Source organism: Takifugu rubripes, chromosome 3 (assembly GCF_901000725.2).
Source record: "Takifugu rubripes chromosome 3, fTakRub1.2, whole genome shotgun sequence".
Lineage (NCBI taxonomy): Eukaryota > Metazoa > Chordata > Actinopteri > Tetraodontiformes > Tetraodontidae > Takifugu > Takifugu rubripes.
Window position 1 is genome coordinate 16559479 of NC_042287.1, and position 15486 is coordinate 16574964.

At 50.2% G+C, this 15486-nt stretch overlaps 1 protein-coding gene across 1 annotated transcript; it reads right to left on the reverse strand.

Moving 5' to 3' along the window:
- Positions 1–45: 45 nt before the first annotated feature.
- On the reverse strand, positions 46–14861 carry LOC101069890 (formin-like protein 13). The gene is made up of 18 exons (XM_029833419.1): positions 14790–14861; positions 13986–14114; positions 13540–13614; positions 13118–13291; positions 12885–13036; positions 12613–12801; positions 12512–12527; positions 11929–12372; positions 11437–11599; positions 8993–9104; positions 7589–7679; positions 6981–7067; positions 4558–4710; positions 3528–3657; positions 3400–3432; positions 3128–3222; positions 2427–2510; positions 46–239 (listed from the first exon to the last, which is right to left on the reverse strand). The coding sequence occupies exons 1-18, from the start codon at positions 14859–14861 to the stop codon at positions 108–110; spliced, it is 2331 nt and encodes a 776-aa protein (XP_029689279.1). The 3' UTR covers positions 46–107.
- Between the last annotated feature and the right edge of the window lie 625 nt (positions 14862–15486).

A 15486-nucleotide genomic window follows, 5' to 3' on the forward strand; every position in this document is an offset into this window, starting at 1 on the left:
TTCAGGGGGGACACTGGACTCCAAGAAAAGACACGATGACATCACTTCAGTGGTTCTCAGGTAATTTATTGCTCCCACCGTCTCCACATGGGGGCCAGGTCCAAGCTTCAGCTGGACTGGTCCACAGCCGTCACGCCTGATCTCAGGTCAGCGTGAGTCCTCCTAAAGTCGTGGACAAAGTGAGAGATCAGCCCGAACAGCTCCTGGGAGTCCTGATCTGCAGCTTCGCCGAATTTGACCTTGAAGAGAGGAGAGAGGAAGGAGTCAACCAGGAGGCAACGCTGGGACCTGGTGATGGTGAGCAACACGGTCGGCTGCGGCTGGTCCACGCTGACGCAACGATGCCACCTAATCACCTCGTTTGCTTCATTAGAGGGGAGCCTCCACCCCCGCTCCGGTTAATCGGATAAATCAGCAGGAATTGGAAAAACCAAACTGTCGGCATTTCAGAGGTGAAAAGGTGCCGTTTGGTAATTCCCTTCCCTGCATGCAGATCCTCGCTCTCCAGTCCGAGTTAAACGGCGGCGGCTGCACTCAGAACCGGCCCGAGCCGGTTCAAACACGTGTCTTTTATGTGTCGCCGCGTTCGCCGGCGCGCTGAAACATCCCATTGTCGCCTGTCTCGCCGAAAGTCAGGCGAGCTCAGCAGGAAGAGCACAAAGTCCCTCAAGATAAAAAAGGTGTGTGTGAGCAGAGAGAGCTGACGCCGGCGAACACACACCTGCCCTTAAAAAACCGTAAAGAAGGTGAAGACAAACGAGATTTGAACGTGTAAAAACGCTTCAGAGGCGTCGGTGCAAGAGTGTGAAAACACCTTTGAGAGGGGAGGATTGGAGCTGCTGCTCCTGCTCCTCACGTCCTCGTGACCTGATGTCCTGAACATCAGCTGATGGTTCCTGCAGCCTGACCAGCGTGTGTGTGTGTGTGTGGGGGGGGAGACAGAATGCTGCTGATGGAATCCATTAATGATGATTCACTCTTAATTTGTCTTTAAATGGAAGCGGAACTCTTAAAGTTACGGAAGCGGCAGCTTTAGGAGACCTCGCAGCGACGTAATCTCCATAAAATCTCTGCTCCTGTTTTAAAATCAGGCCTCCGGAGTAACGGCCACAAAAAAGCCCCCCCACAAACTCAACTGCCAAAAAAATTAATGAGGCCCTTCGATGTGTTATGAATATGCATGGTGACTGTTCAAGAGCATCATTAGGAATTCTCTTTCCAGTGACGAGATGTGACTAAATATGAGGCAGGTAGAGCTGAGACGGAGGATTCATCGGAATATTTCAGGCTTCATTCTGGAGAAAATGAGACTAATTAGCAATTCCACCATTGACTTGAGGACATTAAAGATCTCCCAGCCTACAGGAGCCGCTACAAAGGTGACATTAAACTCCACAAAAGCAGATTATTCCCGGTGGGGAGATGATGCTCCACACCCTGAGATTTACTCATCACAATTCCCACAATTCCCACAATCACGTAAATATATCGGCAGCGTGATGATCCGTCATCGGGCCTAATCAGGAGCCAACGAGCCAAGTCGGCTCAGAGGTTCCTGTCTGGTAATTAATGTGGACCACGTTCTCCACAATTAATCAACATGGCTTTAGTGAGCGTCAGGTGTGTGAAAACACACAGGAAGTGCAGAAAAAGGGTTTCCTGTGGTGAACAGACTCCCTCCACATCGGCAGTATTGTTGTCCAGAGGAGCCAGGAACGTCTCTCCGCTGCTTCTTATATGGGAGAAGATGAATAAAGAGCTTCTCAGGAGGTTTTTCTTCTCCGCTCGCTTCCTCACACAGGAACAAAGCACAGAATCCAATTGTGGGTTTAATATAACACAATTTTCTGAGCCCACAGTTCCCCGATCGCAATATCTCAGTGGTGAGCGCAGGCGGAGGGGAGCGTGGACGCTGAGATGATGGATCATCCTCAGAGGAGGGGTGGGGAGCCGCCGCCGTGGCGGGAATGGTTGTTTTTGCTGGTCAAAGAGGAGATGAGCTGCATCCGCATAATTAACAGCAGCTCAGAGTGAAAGAGTCGCCGCCACGGCTGGTGTCAGGGATGGAGGAACACGGACGAGGAATGCTCCTCACACAAACCTGGGAAACCTTTCTCAGTAATGCAGGAATGAAGGAATTCAAACTATCGTCATTGCAAATCCAGCAGGAGGTTCTTCTGCTCTCACTAATCTGTGATCATCAGTAACAGCACGTTTGCGCACCACCTCTGAAGTGTCCTTGTGCAGCACGTTAAGGAGGCCAAATAAGACAGAAGCAACCTTGTTGACTTTTCTTTCCTTGTGACACACATGGGCTCTCCCAGTGGATTGTGGGGGATTGTCGTGGCAAATAATTGAAGAGGGCCTCCTGCACCACAGGACTGGAGAGCGAAGCCTCGGCCCAGTGGAGAAGGAGCAATAATTACCAGTATGGTGGAGTAGAGTTTCTTCATCTCCTCACAGAGCTTCGTCAGCGCCGACAGGTCAGTGTTGTACTTGTCGATCAACGTCTGCGGCGAAAAAATGGGAAATTAGTTTGTTTTTACCTTTAATCAATGGCTGAACAGATGCTGTCAGTGCTAAAGCTAATGTGAAGGTTAATGCTAAAGCTAATGCTAAAGTTAATGTTAAAGTCAATGTTAAAATTAAAGTTAAAGCTAATGTTAATAACGTTACTCTCACAGACTGAGATTAGTGGGATCATTTATTGCAGGAATGAAATGAATTTATTAATTTTGCTTAATCTAACACTAAGTACTTTTGCAGGTTTTACATGCTAATTATAAGCTTAAAGAAACACATCATTAATTGTTCTGTGAAGAAAGGTTTTGGCTGCAAACACAAATTGGACAAAAACAGTTTATTACAAAAGGGGTGAAAAGATATAAATTTCAACTGTTGTTCAGCGTTGCTCCTTAATTCATTACATTTCTGAATTTGAATTGTTTTTATTGCAATTATTTTAACATTCAGCTCCACAGTTGTGCCTGAGGCGTCTACAGTTCCTCATCTTCAGCATTTATGCTCAATAACAAAAGCTGAAATTTTTATTATCAGCTTTATTTTGCAGCTTTTATAAGGCAAAACTTTAAAGCAACAGCAAAAGAAACAACGGGAAAACTTTCACCTTCAGGTCTTTGGAGAACTTGGCCTGTTGGCTTCCAGTTTTCCTCTTTGATGTTTTTCTGTACTGGATGACTTTCTGTAGTTCGTTCTTCAAAACTGGAACACACACACACACACACACACACACACACACACACACACACACACACACACACACAGACAGACAGACAGACAGAAGAATAATAATTGGTTGGTGATTAAATTGGTCATTTAAAGTTTAGAGTTGAGTTTTTGCTCATGAATATCTGATGGGGGTCATTTTGATCTCCTCACCATCGATTTCTGCGGTCAGTCCTTTGATGGAGGCTGTCCAACGAAAAGGAGGAGAGAGAATTTCACCTCAAACGTACAAAAGAACCGCTCTTTTCTTCAATTCTGATTAAATGGGAGGTGGAACACACCTCCTGGGATGGTTTCGAATTCCGCCAACTCCTGGGTAAAAGCGGCCAAACTCGGCTCGTGCAAGATGATCTGCTCCACGACGGCGTGCAGCAGGGTGAAGCCCCTGTCCCTCCCCCGCAGCTGGGACAGCTGAGGAGGGGCAAAACAGTAGAATGAGCAGCGAGGCAGCGAACGAGAGGACTTTCTCATCTGCATGAGAAACACGCAGTCATTTTCCATCATTACTGGTAGAACTAGAAACGCTCTCCGTGGTCAGAGCGGCGGCGCCGCTGCACTTTAGGGTGCGTTCATTGGCATGCAGAGGGCGTCCGCTCGGGATCTTTGACAGACACTTTTTCAAGGTTCTGTTTGTTTGCCAATTTGAGGCCCTGGGGGGACATGAGACATGCACAAGGGGCTCAGGAGAAGGAGAGACGGTTCTGGAGAAACTGGGCGCTGGTCATTCATCTGGCGAGGCCGAGCGGACCGGACCGGACCGGACCGGACGTGCGGCTTCATTAGACGCAGCTCGGGATGTTTTACCGGCAGGAGCGCCGCCTCCTCAGCCTTCCCATTAGAGGGACGTGAGGGTCGAAAATGCAAATTGGCAGGAGGAAGAAAATAGGTTTTAGCTTTCACCACCTCTCGCTAATTGACAATAATGATATTTCATCCACCGAGGAAGCACATTAAGACGTCTCGTCGCACACGCAATTTAAAATACGCTAAACTAAATGACAGCCCTTTCCTCCGGCTTTGAAGCAACACGCCAGCAACCATCGCCTGGATCCAGCCTCAGCGGCGCTGAGGAGGTCTTCAGAAAAGACCATCAGCGCCGCCCCGTTTAGGAGACGCCACCAGGCCGACTCGTTCCACCGCTCTCACCGGACTTTGGGCACAGGTGACGTCTCCTGTGACGGCAGCTACACGCGCGTCCACACCTGATGTGGCCCGACTGGGTCAGAAAGCAGCAGCAGAGGGATGAGGAGCCACGGAGAAGCTGTCGTGGCTGCCAGCGAGGGGAAGCTCGTTCAAAGGTCAGACTCGTACTTTGGTTAAGGAGGACAGGCGGATTCCCTTGGCCTTTTCCTTCCTGGCGTTCTCATTCAGGTAATTGCCGATGGCGAGGAGGTGCTCCAGCACGGAGACAAACGACCTGCAGCTCTTGAGCTGTGTGCACATTCGGATCTTCTGGTTAATCAGCTGCAAGACAAACACACAAACGGGTTGTTTTCATCCGTACTCCAGCCTGAATGAAGCCGATCCGGGTTCAAACAAATAACTCCAGGTCTCGTTGGGGGTCTCCTGCGTCGGGATCCGACCTCATGTGTGAATAATGAGAGCTCGGCTGTCTGGTGAGATCAGGAGTGCTTCGTGATTGTGTCTACATCCCTCCAGGATGTCTCTTATCTGCCTCTCTGACCATCTGAGAGCAGATTCTGTTGAATATGGATGCAGATCCTATTTAGCACAAATCAAAGTTGTTGGGATTTCAGGAAAAGGAGTTGATGCTCCGGAGGTTTTGTCCTCCACAAACAGCTCGGCGCTCCAGCCAACAGCAACACTCCCACCATATGCTGCTGTGTGAAGAAGAACCCCCCCAAAAAACCAACCGGGGGGACCGAGGAGACAAAGCAGCTCCATTTATTTACCGGCTGTGGAAGTGAGCATCTGAAAGAGGCTAATATGGAATTCTTCAAAGAATGTTGGACTATAATAACACTTTACAACCTCTATGAGTGCGGCTCTGGTTTGAGACATGGGGGGGTGTAATCCTCACCTCAGACTTGGTGTATAAAGAGTTTATTAAAATGTCAGAGACGCGCTGTCGGTGACGGAACAACGGCATTAATCTTTTGGGAATCTACCCAACAAAAAAGCAAATCTCAACTCAAGTGTATAAAATCCAAACGGCTCCAGTTTGTAAAAGGCGTCTAGTTTGGTTTGAATCCCCTCGAGAGGCGGGTGTTTGCTCACAGCCAGAAACGAGCTCGGATGAATCTGAAGAGTTTCTCAGTTCTAGGAGGAAGAAAACACTTGATAGATGAGGAAGAAGTGGCGAGGCACCATCTGGCGGCAGCACACCTCACATCTCCTGAGAGATGAAGCCAACGAGATCGGCATTGAACACCTGCCGAGCACGGATCAGGAGCATAGAGAGAAAAGGTTTCAAACTAATCTGAAACATGGGCTGTGATTCTGGAATCCTGTCCGGCTGTCTCCAGGGACGCCGGCTCTGAGCGTCGGCCTCCAACCGTCACTCAAAGCTCCACACCTACTTCCTGCCACACCAAAGCTGATCAGCCAGGTTTGGAACGTTCATCACGAACACTCCGGTCTGAGCAGGAAAACAACCTTTTAAGGAAGAGCTGAAGTCCCGTCAGGAGGCGGCTCAGGCGGGGAGGAAGCGCTAAAGTGAAACATAATGAAACGCTTCATCTTTCTGGCGGCGCCGTCCTGCCGACGCACAACTGTCGCTCCCGACAGAGAAGGATGGCAGCGGCAGGCGGAGGGTTCCAGCGCATCGCTCTCGTGCGTGTTTCTGCTCGCTCTTAGACAGTCGCAGAGACGATACATCAGGACGGAGGCAGCCGAGCTGAAAGGAACAGGAGCCGCACAATCCCATTTTTAAAAACAAGCAGGCGCCCGGAGGCTCGCTGGGTGGGAACATCCTCCCGCCCAACAAACAGCAACGCTCCCTAAACTCCTCCACCTGTATCATCCCGACTAACAACGCTCCCTAAAGTTCTCCACCTGTATCATCCTGACTAACAACGCTCCCTAAAGTTCTCCACCTGTATCATCCTGACTAACAACGCTCCCTAAAGTTCTCCACCTGTATCATCCTGACTAACAACGCTCCCTAAAGTTCTCCACCTGTATCATCCTGACTAACAACGCTCCTGGAATTTCACCCACACAGAACAACCAGATCAATAAACTCTGACTTCACATCATCAAAGGGATTTTTGAGTAGACGTGTCAGGTTTCTGCGTAATGAGCCAAACTGAAGTTCATACGGGAAGAACGGGCAGTTTAAGCCTTCCCGACGCTCCGGCCAGAAGATGCACCAGGTGTTGTCTGATTCTAACGTCTTTGAAGAAAACCTGTTCACTGATTTGGACATCACGGAACCCGACGCGGGCTTTATGAGAGAGGGCTGAAATGTCTGCTCTACATCATCTACACTTGATTTGATTAGGCTCCATCTTCCGCTCGCCGTCAAATGAAGAGAAAGTGCCTTTTTATTAACCATCCAGCAAGAGCTCCCACCGCCTCGAACACAAAAAAAAGCTTTCGCGCGTTAATGTCAGTTTGTCTCCGGATTGACTTTTCATTTCAGGCTGAAGCTTCACGCCAGCGAGCGCCTTCAGGAGGGTGATGTGGACGTCGGCGGTGGCTTCCTGCTCTCTGGACTGCAGAGAGACTGAGCCGGCAGATGTTCGACTCCAGGGGAGATGGCGAGAACTCACCGGCTGCAGGTCACTCATGCCGACGGGGAGCTCCCTCAGCGTCAGCAGCAGGTCCAGCTGTGTGCTCAGGAAGGGGATGTTGCACATCTGCAAGAGAGGGACACGGATCAGGTGGCGCTGCGGCGGGGCGCTCTGTTGCCGCGGCGCTCTGTTGCCGCGGCGCTCTGTTGCCGCGGCGCTCTGTTGATGCGGCCTGAGGTGAGAGCGGACGCCGCAGGCTCGGCCACAGGCGGCTCGATAGAGCTACGCGCACGTTGAAACGAGCGGCTCAGCTACCGAGTCGACCTTTGAGTCCGTTAACCTCTAATCAATCACCGCACAGGCGTCTGGCTGCTCGCTCAGGCAACGTCTTCGAGGAGCCAAAGGTCGCTCTGTCTGACAGAAGGTCACGGGGAGATATTTATAGATCCTTTTGCTATCTGACCGACTGATTCGTCTCACCTGTTCTCAGGAGAGATTAACAGCCAAAACGATCACATTCTCACAGCATTGGTGCTTAAATACGCTGAGGAAACTCAAATATTCCTGATCCTTCTGCGGACCAGAGCCTGGCCACCGCCGGGCGTGTTGGGCCGGGCCACGCCGTGCTGGGCGCTGGTGAACTGTACCTCCATCATGTACTGGTCCACAATATGCAGCTCGCTCACTGGGCCCTTGTGGGATTTGTACTTTTCCACGTCGTCCACGGTGGGGACGTACCTGGAATCAGAGCAACAAACACGAGGTCAGAGACTGAGCTCAGGCGGCTCCGACACCGGCTCAAAGGTTCTGCCAAAAGACGTCGCGTTCAGCTAAAGCGGACCGGTGCTGGACGGCGAGGACAGCGCGTCGGCCCAGAACGCCTCTATAATAAATACTCATCCCAGCGACTTGTGTTGCTTTGACAGGTCGCAGTGCGTATTAACCCTATTCTAATATTGATTATTCACACGTGCTTGTGAGTAATGAGGCGCCGGCACGCGTGATGCTCGCCGGCGTGCACGAGCGCGGCGGCAGAGAAACACGGACAATGGGAATCCAAACACAACAGAGTTGCACCAGCCGTGCGGCGTCCCAGGTATCGATGCGAGTGTGTTTTCCTGGCTCGGAAGTTGTTTTCCAGAATAAAAAACAACATTTGGGCAGCAGCAGCAGTAAGAATGGAATATTTGGATTTAAAGATTCATGTCTCCATCTCCAGCTTCCCCTCTTTAGACCGGCTGTAAAACCGTGATTCGCAGCGACCCGTGTTAACCCGAGCACGCCTGGCGCCGCTCGCCACCCCCCACCCCCCCACCTCCGTGACGGAGGGGACGCTGATGGGCCCGGCCACTCCCTCCCTCGCTTGCTCGGAGGCTGAACCCGAAGCCCGGGTGCGCTCCTGCCGTCGGATCTGTGAGTTCTGACCTCAGACCGAAGGCGTTCACTTTTTCATGAGCCGGGTTCTGAGCCACCGGAGCGGCGCTGCTCATCAATATTGCAGCACCTGTTGGGAGTGGGTCTTTCAAGATTGTGTTCCTCAGGCTCCGGCATTAAAATATATATTATGTTTTCATGTGGAATAAATAAAATCCCCCACACAGTACATTAATCCACCCCCGCCTTGCAGGAGGTCACATCCCATCAGCCACTGCTCAGACTGCAGTTTAGAACCAGGCGGCGTTTTGCTCGCTACCCGTCGTACGTTCCCGAGGGCGCGTCAATAGTTTCCATCTCCGCAAATAACCAGGGATGAATCTTTTATTAGTCAGCTGCTCTGGTAAAAGGTTCTGGAAGCTGCTGTTTAGTCTCAGAGCTGTGAAGGAAACAGCAGCTCCACAGGTGCCCCCCCGCTCCAACCACTGCGTGTCGAACGTGCACGGGCAAGATTCATCACCACGGAATCCAGTGAACTCCAGTTTTAGAGGCAGCTGGACTTTATGTGTCGGGATTATTATGGGCTACATCATTTTTCCTGCCAGTGTTCAGCTCACCACAGAGTAGGAATCAGCGTTTCGGAGAGTTTTTCCTCTCTTTTCAGCATAAACTCGTACCTTCGCAGAGATGTGATGTGCTCATCAGACAGTCCTCCGTCTTCCTCGCTGATGATGAAGAGTTTGTCCTTGAGCTCTCGCGGCTGCACTGGGAAACTTTTGAGGAAAATGTCTAGAAGAGCGAAAGATTTCAAAATCAGTTCACTCCAAAGGCTTTAAAGCTGCCAGCTTTCCTGCACCAATTACTAATCAAAATTCTGGATCTTTCACTTCATTTACATAATTATTTCATCTTTTACAAACACCAGAGGTGGTCAAAAACATCTGCGTCCCAAAAAGTCCAACTGAAGGACTTCTGCTGCAACATTCATGGAAGTTCCAAACACTGAATTTTACGCCATCAGCAACTTTCCCAAATTTTTCTATTCTTTCCGGGACTAAATTAGGAGTCCGATATAGGAAATGCAGCAGCGATTCAAACAAACGTGCTGATAGAGAAGCTGCAACGTGTGTCTGAAGCTATGAGGTTAAACAGCAGAGACAGAAATTCCCTCATCAGCTGCCCCTCTGTCACCTTTTGAAATGAGTAATCCTGACATCAGACATCTAAATCATGGCAAGTTGTCCTGGCAACCTGACGCTGAGGGCAATTAAATGAAAACACAAGAGTAGATCCAGCTCTTTGTTGAGTGGCACTCCGACAATACGTGCATTATTCTCTAAAATTGGAGTGCAGAAGTGGAGCGTTTCCTGCTGGGAGCAGGGCGAATCGGGCACACTTTTAATGAGCAGAGCGACATTTCCACTCATCAGACAGGCAGCAGGCGCAGGGAGAAGAGCCAGATCACCCAACAAGCCCACAGAACCCCGGTGGAGCCCAACCAGGAGTGGAGAGATGCAGCAAACGTCCTCAACCTTCAGTTAAAGAAGTTGAATTCTTTCACTTCGCAACATTTCTTCACTAAAGAGGAACAATCAGCTCCTAGAGGGAGAAAAACAACAGCTTGTGCAGTTTTTCTTTCTTTAACATTCTGTTGTTGCTCTACAGAAACAGAAACACCACCAGAAACGTCATCATCTTCGTCTGACTGTCTGGGTTTTCAGGGCCTTCACACATCTGGATCGCTCTGCATTCTCCCGATGCAGCTGTTGCTTCGCGCGATCATGAGCTTCATGTTGATTAGCTGATTAGCTAAACCAGCGCTAACCACCTCCTGCTCCTCTCTCTCCCTCAGTGTCTGACTGAGAAACCCAACAAGCCCATGGTGCAGCCTCCTAGTCGCTGCTGATTAAATGCTCGTACCTTATTCCTTAATTATTGATGAGCGTCTCATATTATCTCATCGAGGTGTTGTTAGACAGTCTGCTGAGCTGTTGCTACACGGAGCCAGGCTTTGCATGCGCTCACGGCTGCCAGCATAATGAGATCAGATGAATAAAAACCCCTGGCAAAGACTGAGCCATGAGCAGAAAACCAACACTGATCTAGGAAGGTTTGTGACAACAAACAGGCAAACAAGCACAGGGGGGCTCTGGGGGGCTCTGGGTGTCACTGCGAAGGCGATGCCAAGAGAAAGAAGGGATGTTTTTGATATGCAGCTTTGGTAGGAGCAGGAATCCGGAGGCCCTCGCGCGTTTTTAACATTCAAACATGCCGAAAGTGCCTTTGGTCTACTGGCTGCATAAATGTCTGCATGAATAAACGGCTCAGAAAGGCGGGACTGCCGAAACCTTCATATTTACTAGCTTTTATACATGAATGAACGTTGTTGGTCTGATATCTAAGTGAAATACCCTTGAAAAAGACATAGGCTTTTTATATCAAAGGTAACTACAGGCTGTTTTAATCCAGCCGCAGGTTGATGTGTGGCCCCGGGTTACCTGCAGGCTGCCATCAGTCAGCTGCTGCTCCTCATACAAGTCAAAGTTTCCAGGTCAGGGAGGAACATACACTCACAGTGCTGGGGTGCTCTGTGTTGAGACAGGAAATCCCTGTCACTGCTGCTCACATCCCTGATCCATATTTTATAACCGTGAACTCTCATTATGCTGCCGGTTCACACACTCGTACCGATTCCCCCTGGAGGAACTTACAGTCTTGGAAGATTCTCGTCTATTCCGGTCCGTGAAATACACAAATCAATCAGTTGATGGAAAGCAAAGTGACATCGGCTAAGATAAAGAAAATGTTCTTTAACCGTCTCACTGCGTTTAGAGCTGCAGCAGCTGGTGACACACCGCCCCCTGCAGGCTGTTTTGGGTAACGTTTCTATTTTGGTCTCATTACAGCCTGAAAGCTTCAGCATTTCTGGGATCAGCAGTAAAGATTCCAGGTCAGCACTCTTTGAACTGGCTATTATAGTGTCTTAATCAAAACTGACGGTTTATATTTCCTGTGGGCTAGGCGCTTCCTTCTGGTGGTGGGGAAAAGAAGGCTTCAATTCATACTGTGACTTCAGTACACAGGAGAAATAGGCCAATCTCAGCCGTGCGGATCTACTCACTGAAGTTGTGTGCAATCTTCTGGTTCAGCATTATTTGTTGGCCATTACTTGGCTCAGGTACACCCAACGTCCCCAGGTCTTTTACTGAGAATTGCTCAATTAGGCGAGCTGTGTTGATTTCAATCCTCCTGCTCCTTCGCTGCATCCAAAAGGATTTTTCAATCTGCAAAGAAATAAATTCATCCAGCACAGTCACAACATAATCACTCTGAACAGAACATAACAACCGAAAAAGAGTAATTGATTCCTGGAATCGGTGAAAACAGGAAAAAGAAGTGAAACCAAGCTGAAACTTGCGATATACTCGACGGCATTTCTAAGGAACGAGGTTTAAAATGAGCAAAAGTGCTCAGCAGGAATTCTCTTTTTCATCCCTTTGGTAAATTTACATACATTTAAATGTACTTTTTGGGTGGGAATTCGTATCAAATTTACATAAACATTGGCTTTCCTGATAAACACGTTCCTGGGTCCAGGGGCGGCTGAGTTTACCTTGTCGGGGGCAACAACGTCCCAGTGGAAAGGTTTGGTGTGCCTTTTCTTGGAAATGCTGCACTTCCTGGGCAATGGTGGGGGGGGGTGGGGGTAATGGAATGTTGGCAGCTGCTGGTCTGGATTCAGGGCTGAGAGACTGGTGGATTGAGGTAGAAGGTGTGGACGCTTCGTGGGTGGGTGAGGCCTGGGAGGAGGTGGGAGAGGGTTGGGGGGCGGCGAGCGCGTCTTCGGGCCCAACATCTGAAGCAGACATCTTCCTCCTGGATCCAGGGACGGGTTTAGGGTCTGACGGATCGCTTTCTGCGGCACCAGCGGAGAAAGGATCTGGTGCAATCTGGTCGTCTGCAGCGTCACGGTTACCTGGGGGGCAAACGTCACCACCAGATCCACCAGTTGGCTCCAGCTCCGAGACCGTCCTCTCTGGCTCTTCAGCTTCTTCTTCTATGCTGATATTTCTCAAAGTCTGTTGGCCCACGAAGGCGTGTTCCCCCATCGACTTCCTTTTCCATTCTGAACACAGTCTGTCAATCGCCTGGACCCAAGCGTCCCGCTCCCGTTCAACGGCCCCGGGGCCACTCACAGCAGGCAGGCGAAACCTGCGAAGGGAAACTTTCAATGCCGGTGAAATGACACGGTGGTGAGGCTGAAGCCCACCTCCTCCGCCGAGCCATCGTCACTCACTGGTACGTGTTTTTGTGGGTGATCAGGGTGAAGGTGTCGGGGCTGTGAAGCTTCTCTACCCTGGTGTCGCCATCAGACAGGTGAACCACAGTGGCCATGGGCGCGTATGAGGCGCCCTCCTCATCTGCAGGGATCTGCTGCCTGGAGGGGGTCATCGTTAGCTGGCCTGGGTGGAGGCAGACCTCATACCTGGAGAAGAAAAACGCTGGTTCCAGATTCCCCACCAACCTCCTTAATCACAGGTTTCATCCATCGTTGAAGCACATCCTTACTTCACCCATCTGAAAGACGCCAGGCCGCCGCGGTGGAGTAACAGCACGCCTTCACGGAGACTCGCTTGAGGCTCCTTGTCTGGGTCTGTGCTGCCCCCCTCCGGGACGCCGTATATGTTCCCGTAGATGATCTGACTGACGAGCTGAGTGATCTGCACAGAGCAGAATCACCCGGGTCAGAAGAGCTACGGGGAAAAGACAGGACACACACAGACACACACACGCTCGCTGACCTTGTGTTTGTCCTCCAGGGAAGTTGCCTCCAGCTCATAATCATGATGGTCTTTAAAGGAAATGGAAAATCTGGATCCAGCCCCGTCGTCACAGCTCTTGACCCGTGAGAAGGAGAGCTGGCGCTGGACGATGCCTTTCTGGATGCTGCACAGCATTTTGGTCTTAAAATCGATCTAGAAAGTCACAAAATGCACATGTGGCACCTTAATGGGTGCTCAACGCCGGCCCACAGTCTCTAGCCTGACGTGGATGTTAGTTGTCAACTGAAGAAGAATCCAGGGAACACTTCAGCCATTAATAACCCAGTCGGGTCAGGTCACTAAGTGTGCACGTTGACTCACATATCATTAAATATCAGGGCTTGTTCAGTTAATGTTGGTGATACCGACTTCAGCGCTTCCTGTTTGGTTCTTTCGCTCACCTGAAGAACCCGTTTCTGCCACCGGTAGCGGTTGTGCTTGTGCACGCTGAAGTTGTGTTGCGTTGGCTCTTGCTCCTGCGCACGTGAACAGAAAAAACAAGGTCCCATTCACTTAAAGTGCAGAAGAAATCTACCAGGAAAAAGAACGTTTCCCTAATGGCCTTCGAGGTGGTCTGTTGCCTCGGGGACGGCGCCCACATTCTTTTGGAGCGAATTTTTAAAACTAAACCAACAGGAAAAGCAACTCATCCCATAACCGTTAAGAAGCGACAGACAAACAAAAGTTTATTGTGTCCCCAGTTTAGTCCTCAATTCACCACAGAGATGAAAGAAAGCCGCTGAAGAAGAGTTGCTTTTTCATTCAGCACAGACCGATCTCAGACGGGGCTGGAGCGCTCTGTCCCCAGCTCAGGGACACGCGGTCGGGGACACAGCCAAGGCCTCACCTCTTCAGCCTGGCTCTGCTGCTGAAGCACCTGCGTCCCCCCCTTCCTGGCCTGGTCCAGCGCGTCCTCTATGGACAGCTCTCCGCTCTTCACCTTGTTCATGATGCTGAGCTGCATCTCGTTGCTCAGCTGAAAGCAACAGGGACCCACCGTCAGTGACATCTGGACATGTGTGTGTGTGTGTGTGTGTGTGTGTGTGTGTGTGTGTGTGTGTGTGTGTGTGTGGTGGTGATGGGGGGGGGGGCTGAGGCAGCCCTAAATATTCCAGCATTTCCCTTTTCTTTCAGAAAATTTGCTAAAAAATACAAGATTACAAAGAACATAAGCACCAAAAAAAAGAAGAATTTTTGGGAACTATTTGTTTTGTGTCAGGTACTTCTCACGGTCACTCGTTCCCGGTTCAGGAACACTTTGGTTGATGTCACGAAACCAAAGTGTTCCTGAACCGGGAACGGCTGATCTCCGGGAAGTTAAAAGCTTATTTCATCTCTTCACACACATCAGCAGCGAAACAGAGGTTTGTTGATTCTAAAGAGGAACCTGATCTGGTACAATGTACAATAACCGCATATATGTGGAACCTGACAGGAACTCATTGTGACTCTGCTGCTCAGTTTCTGGCTGAAAGGTTTCTGCTTGGTTGGGGGGAAACTTACAACCAGGCTGATTTGAGGAAGTTAAATTGCTGTAAAGTCTCCAGGCTGCCTCCGGCTGCAGGTTGACGCCAAGAAAGAGCCAAATCCTGCCGCTTCAGCCTGGATTGATCACGTGTGATCACGCAAAAGACACAAGAACTGAGTTCACCTGTGGCAGCTGCTCGGCGCACCGCTCCACTCTGGGGGAAGCCTCCTTTTTCTTAGATCCCAAACTCAGCATGGTGAGATTTGTCAAGATTCCACTGAAAAATCCGCCCAGCTGAAAGTAGCCCAGTTTTTTGGTGGATTAGGGGCTTTCCTGCTGTCATCCAGGTGCTGAGCAGAAGTTCTCCAGCTGGGGAAAGTTGCTGTGAAATGCGGTTCAACCTTTGTCCTCTTCAGGCTGGGGTTATTTCCAGATTCGGGCACACCCACAACACGCACGGGATCTGGTTTTTTTTCTTCTGCATTTCCAGTTAGACGGCATGTCTGCACTTGTACGACAGCAAGCCTGACCTGCTGCTTTTGCAGGTTTCCCCAGGAGGGGGCGCTACAGCACAGCGGCTCCTTTCCCCCCTGCGCGATAAGATCACAACTCCTGTTTTTAGTCACCCTATTTTTTTATTTCCCATTCTTACTTTTGCGTCGAAATGTTATTTATTTTGGCCATGATCGCCCCCGTCCCGTCAGAACTGTGATGAGTGCTCGTGTCTGCAGAAGGACCCACAGACAGACACGGTGAATGGAGGACAGGGTTAGGGTGCAGACGAGGCAGTTACAGGGTGGGTAATCCCCCCCCACCCCGAGGAGTCCAGGGGATTCCCTCCAATGGTTCTGGCAGAGAACATCTGGGGAGTCGAGAGGTT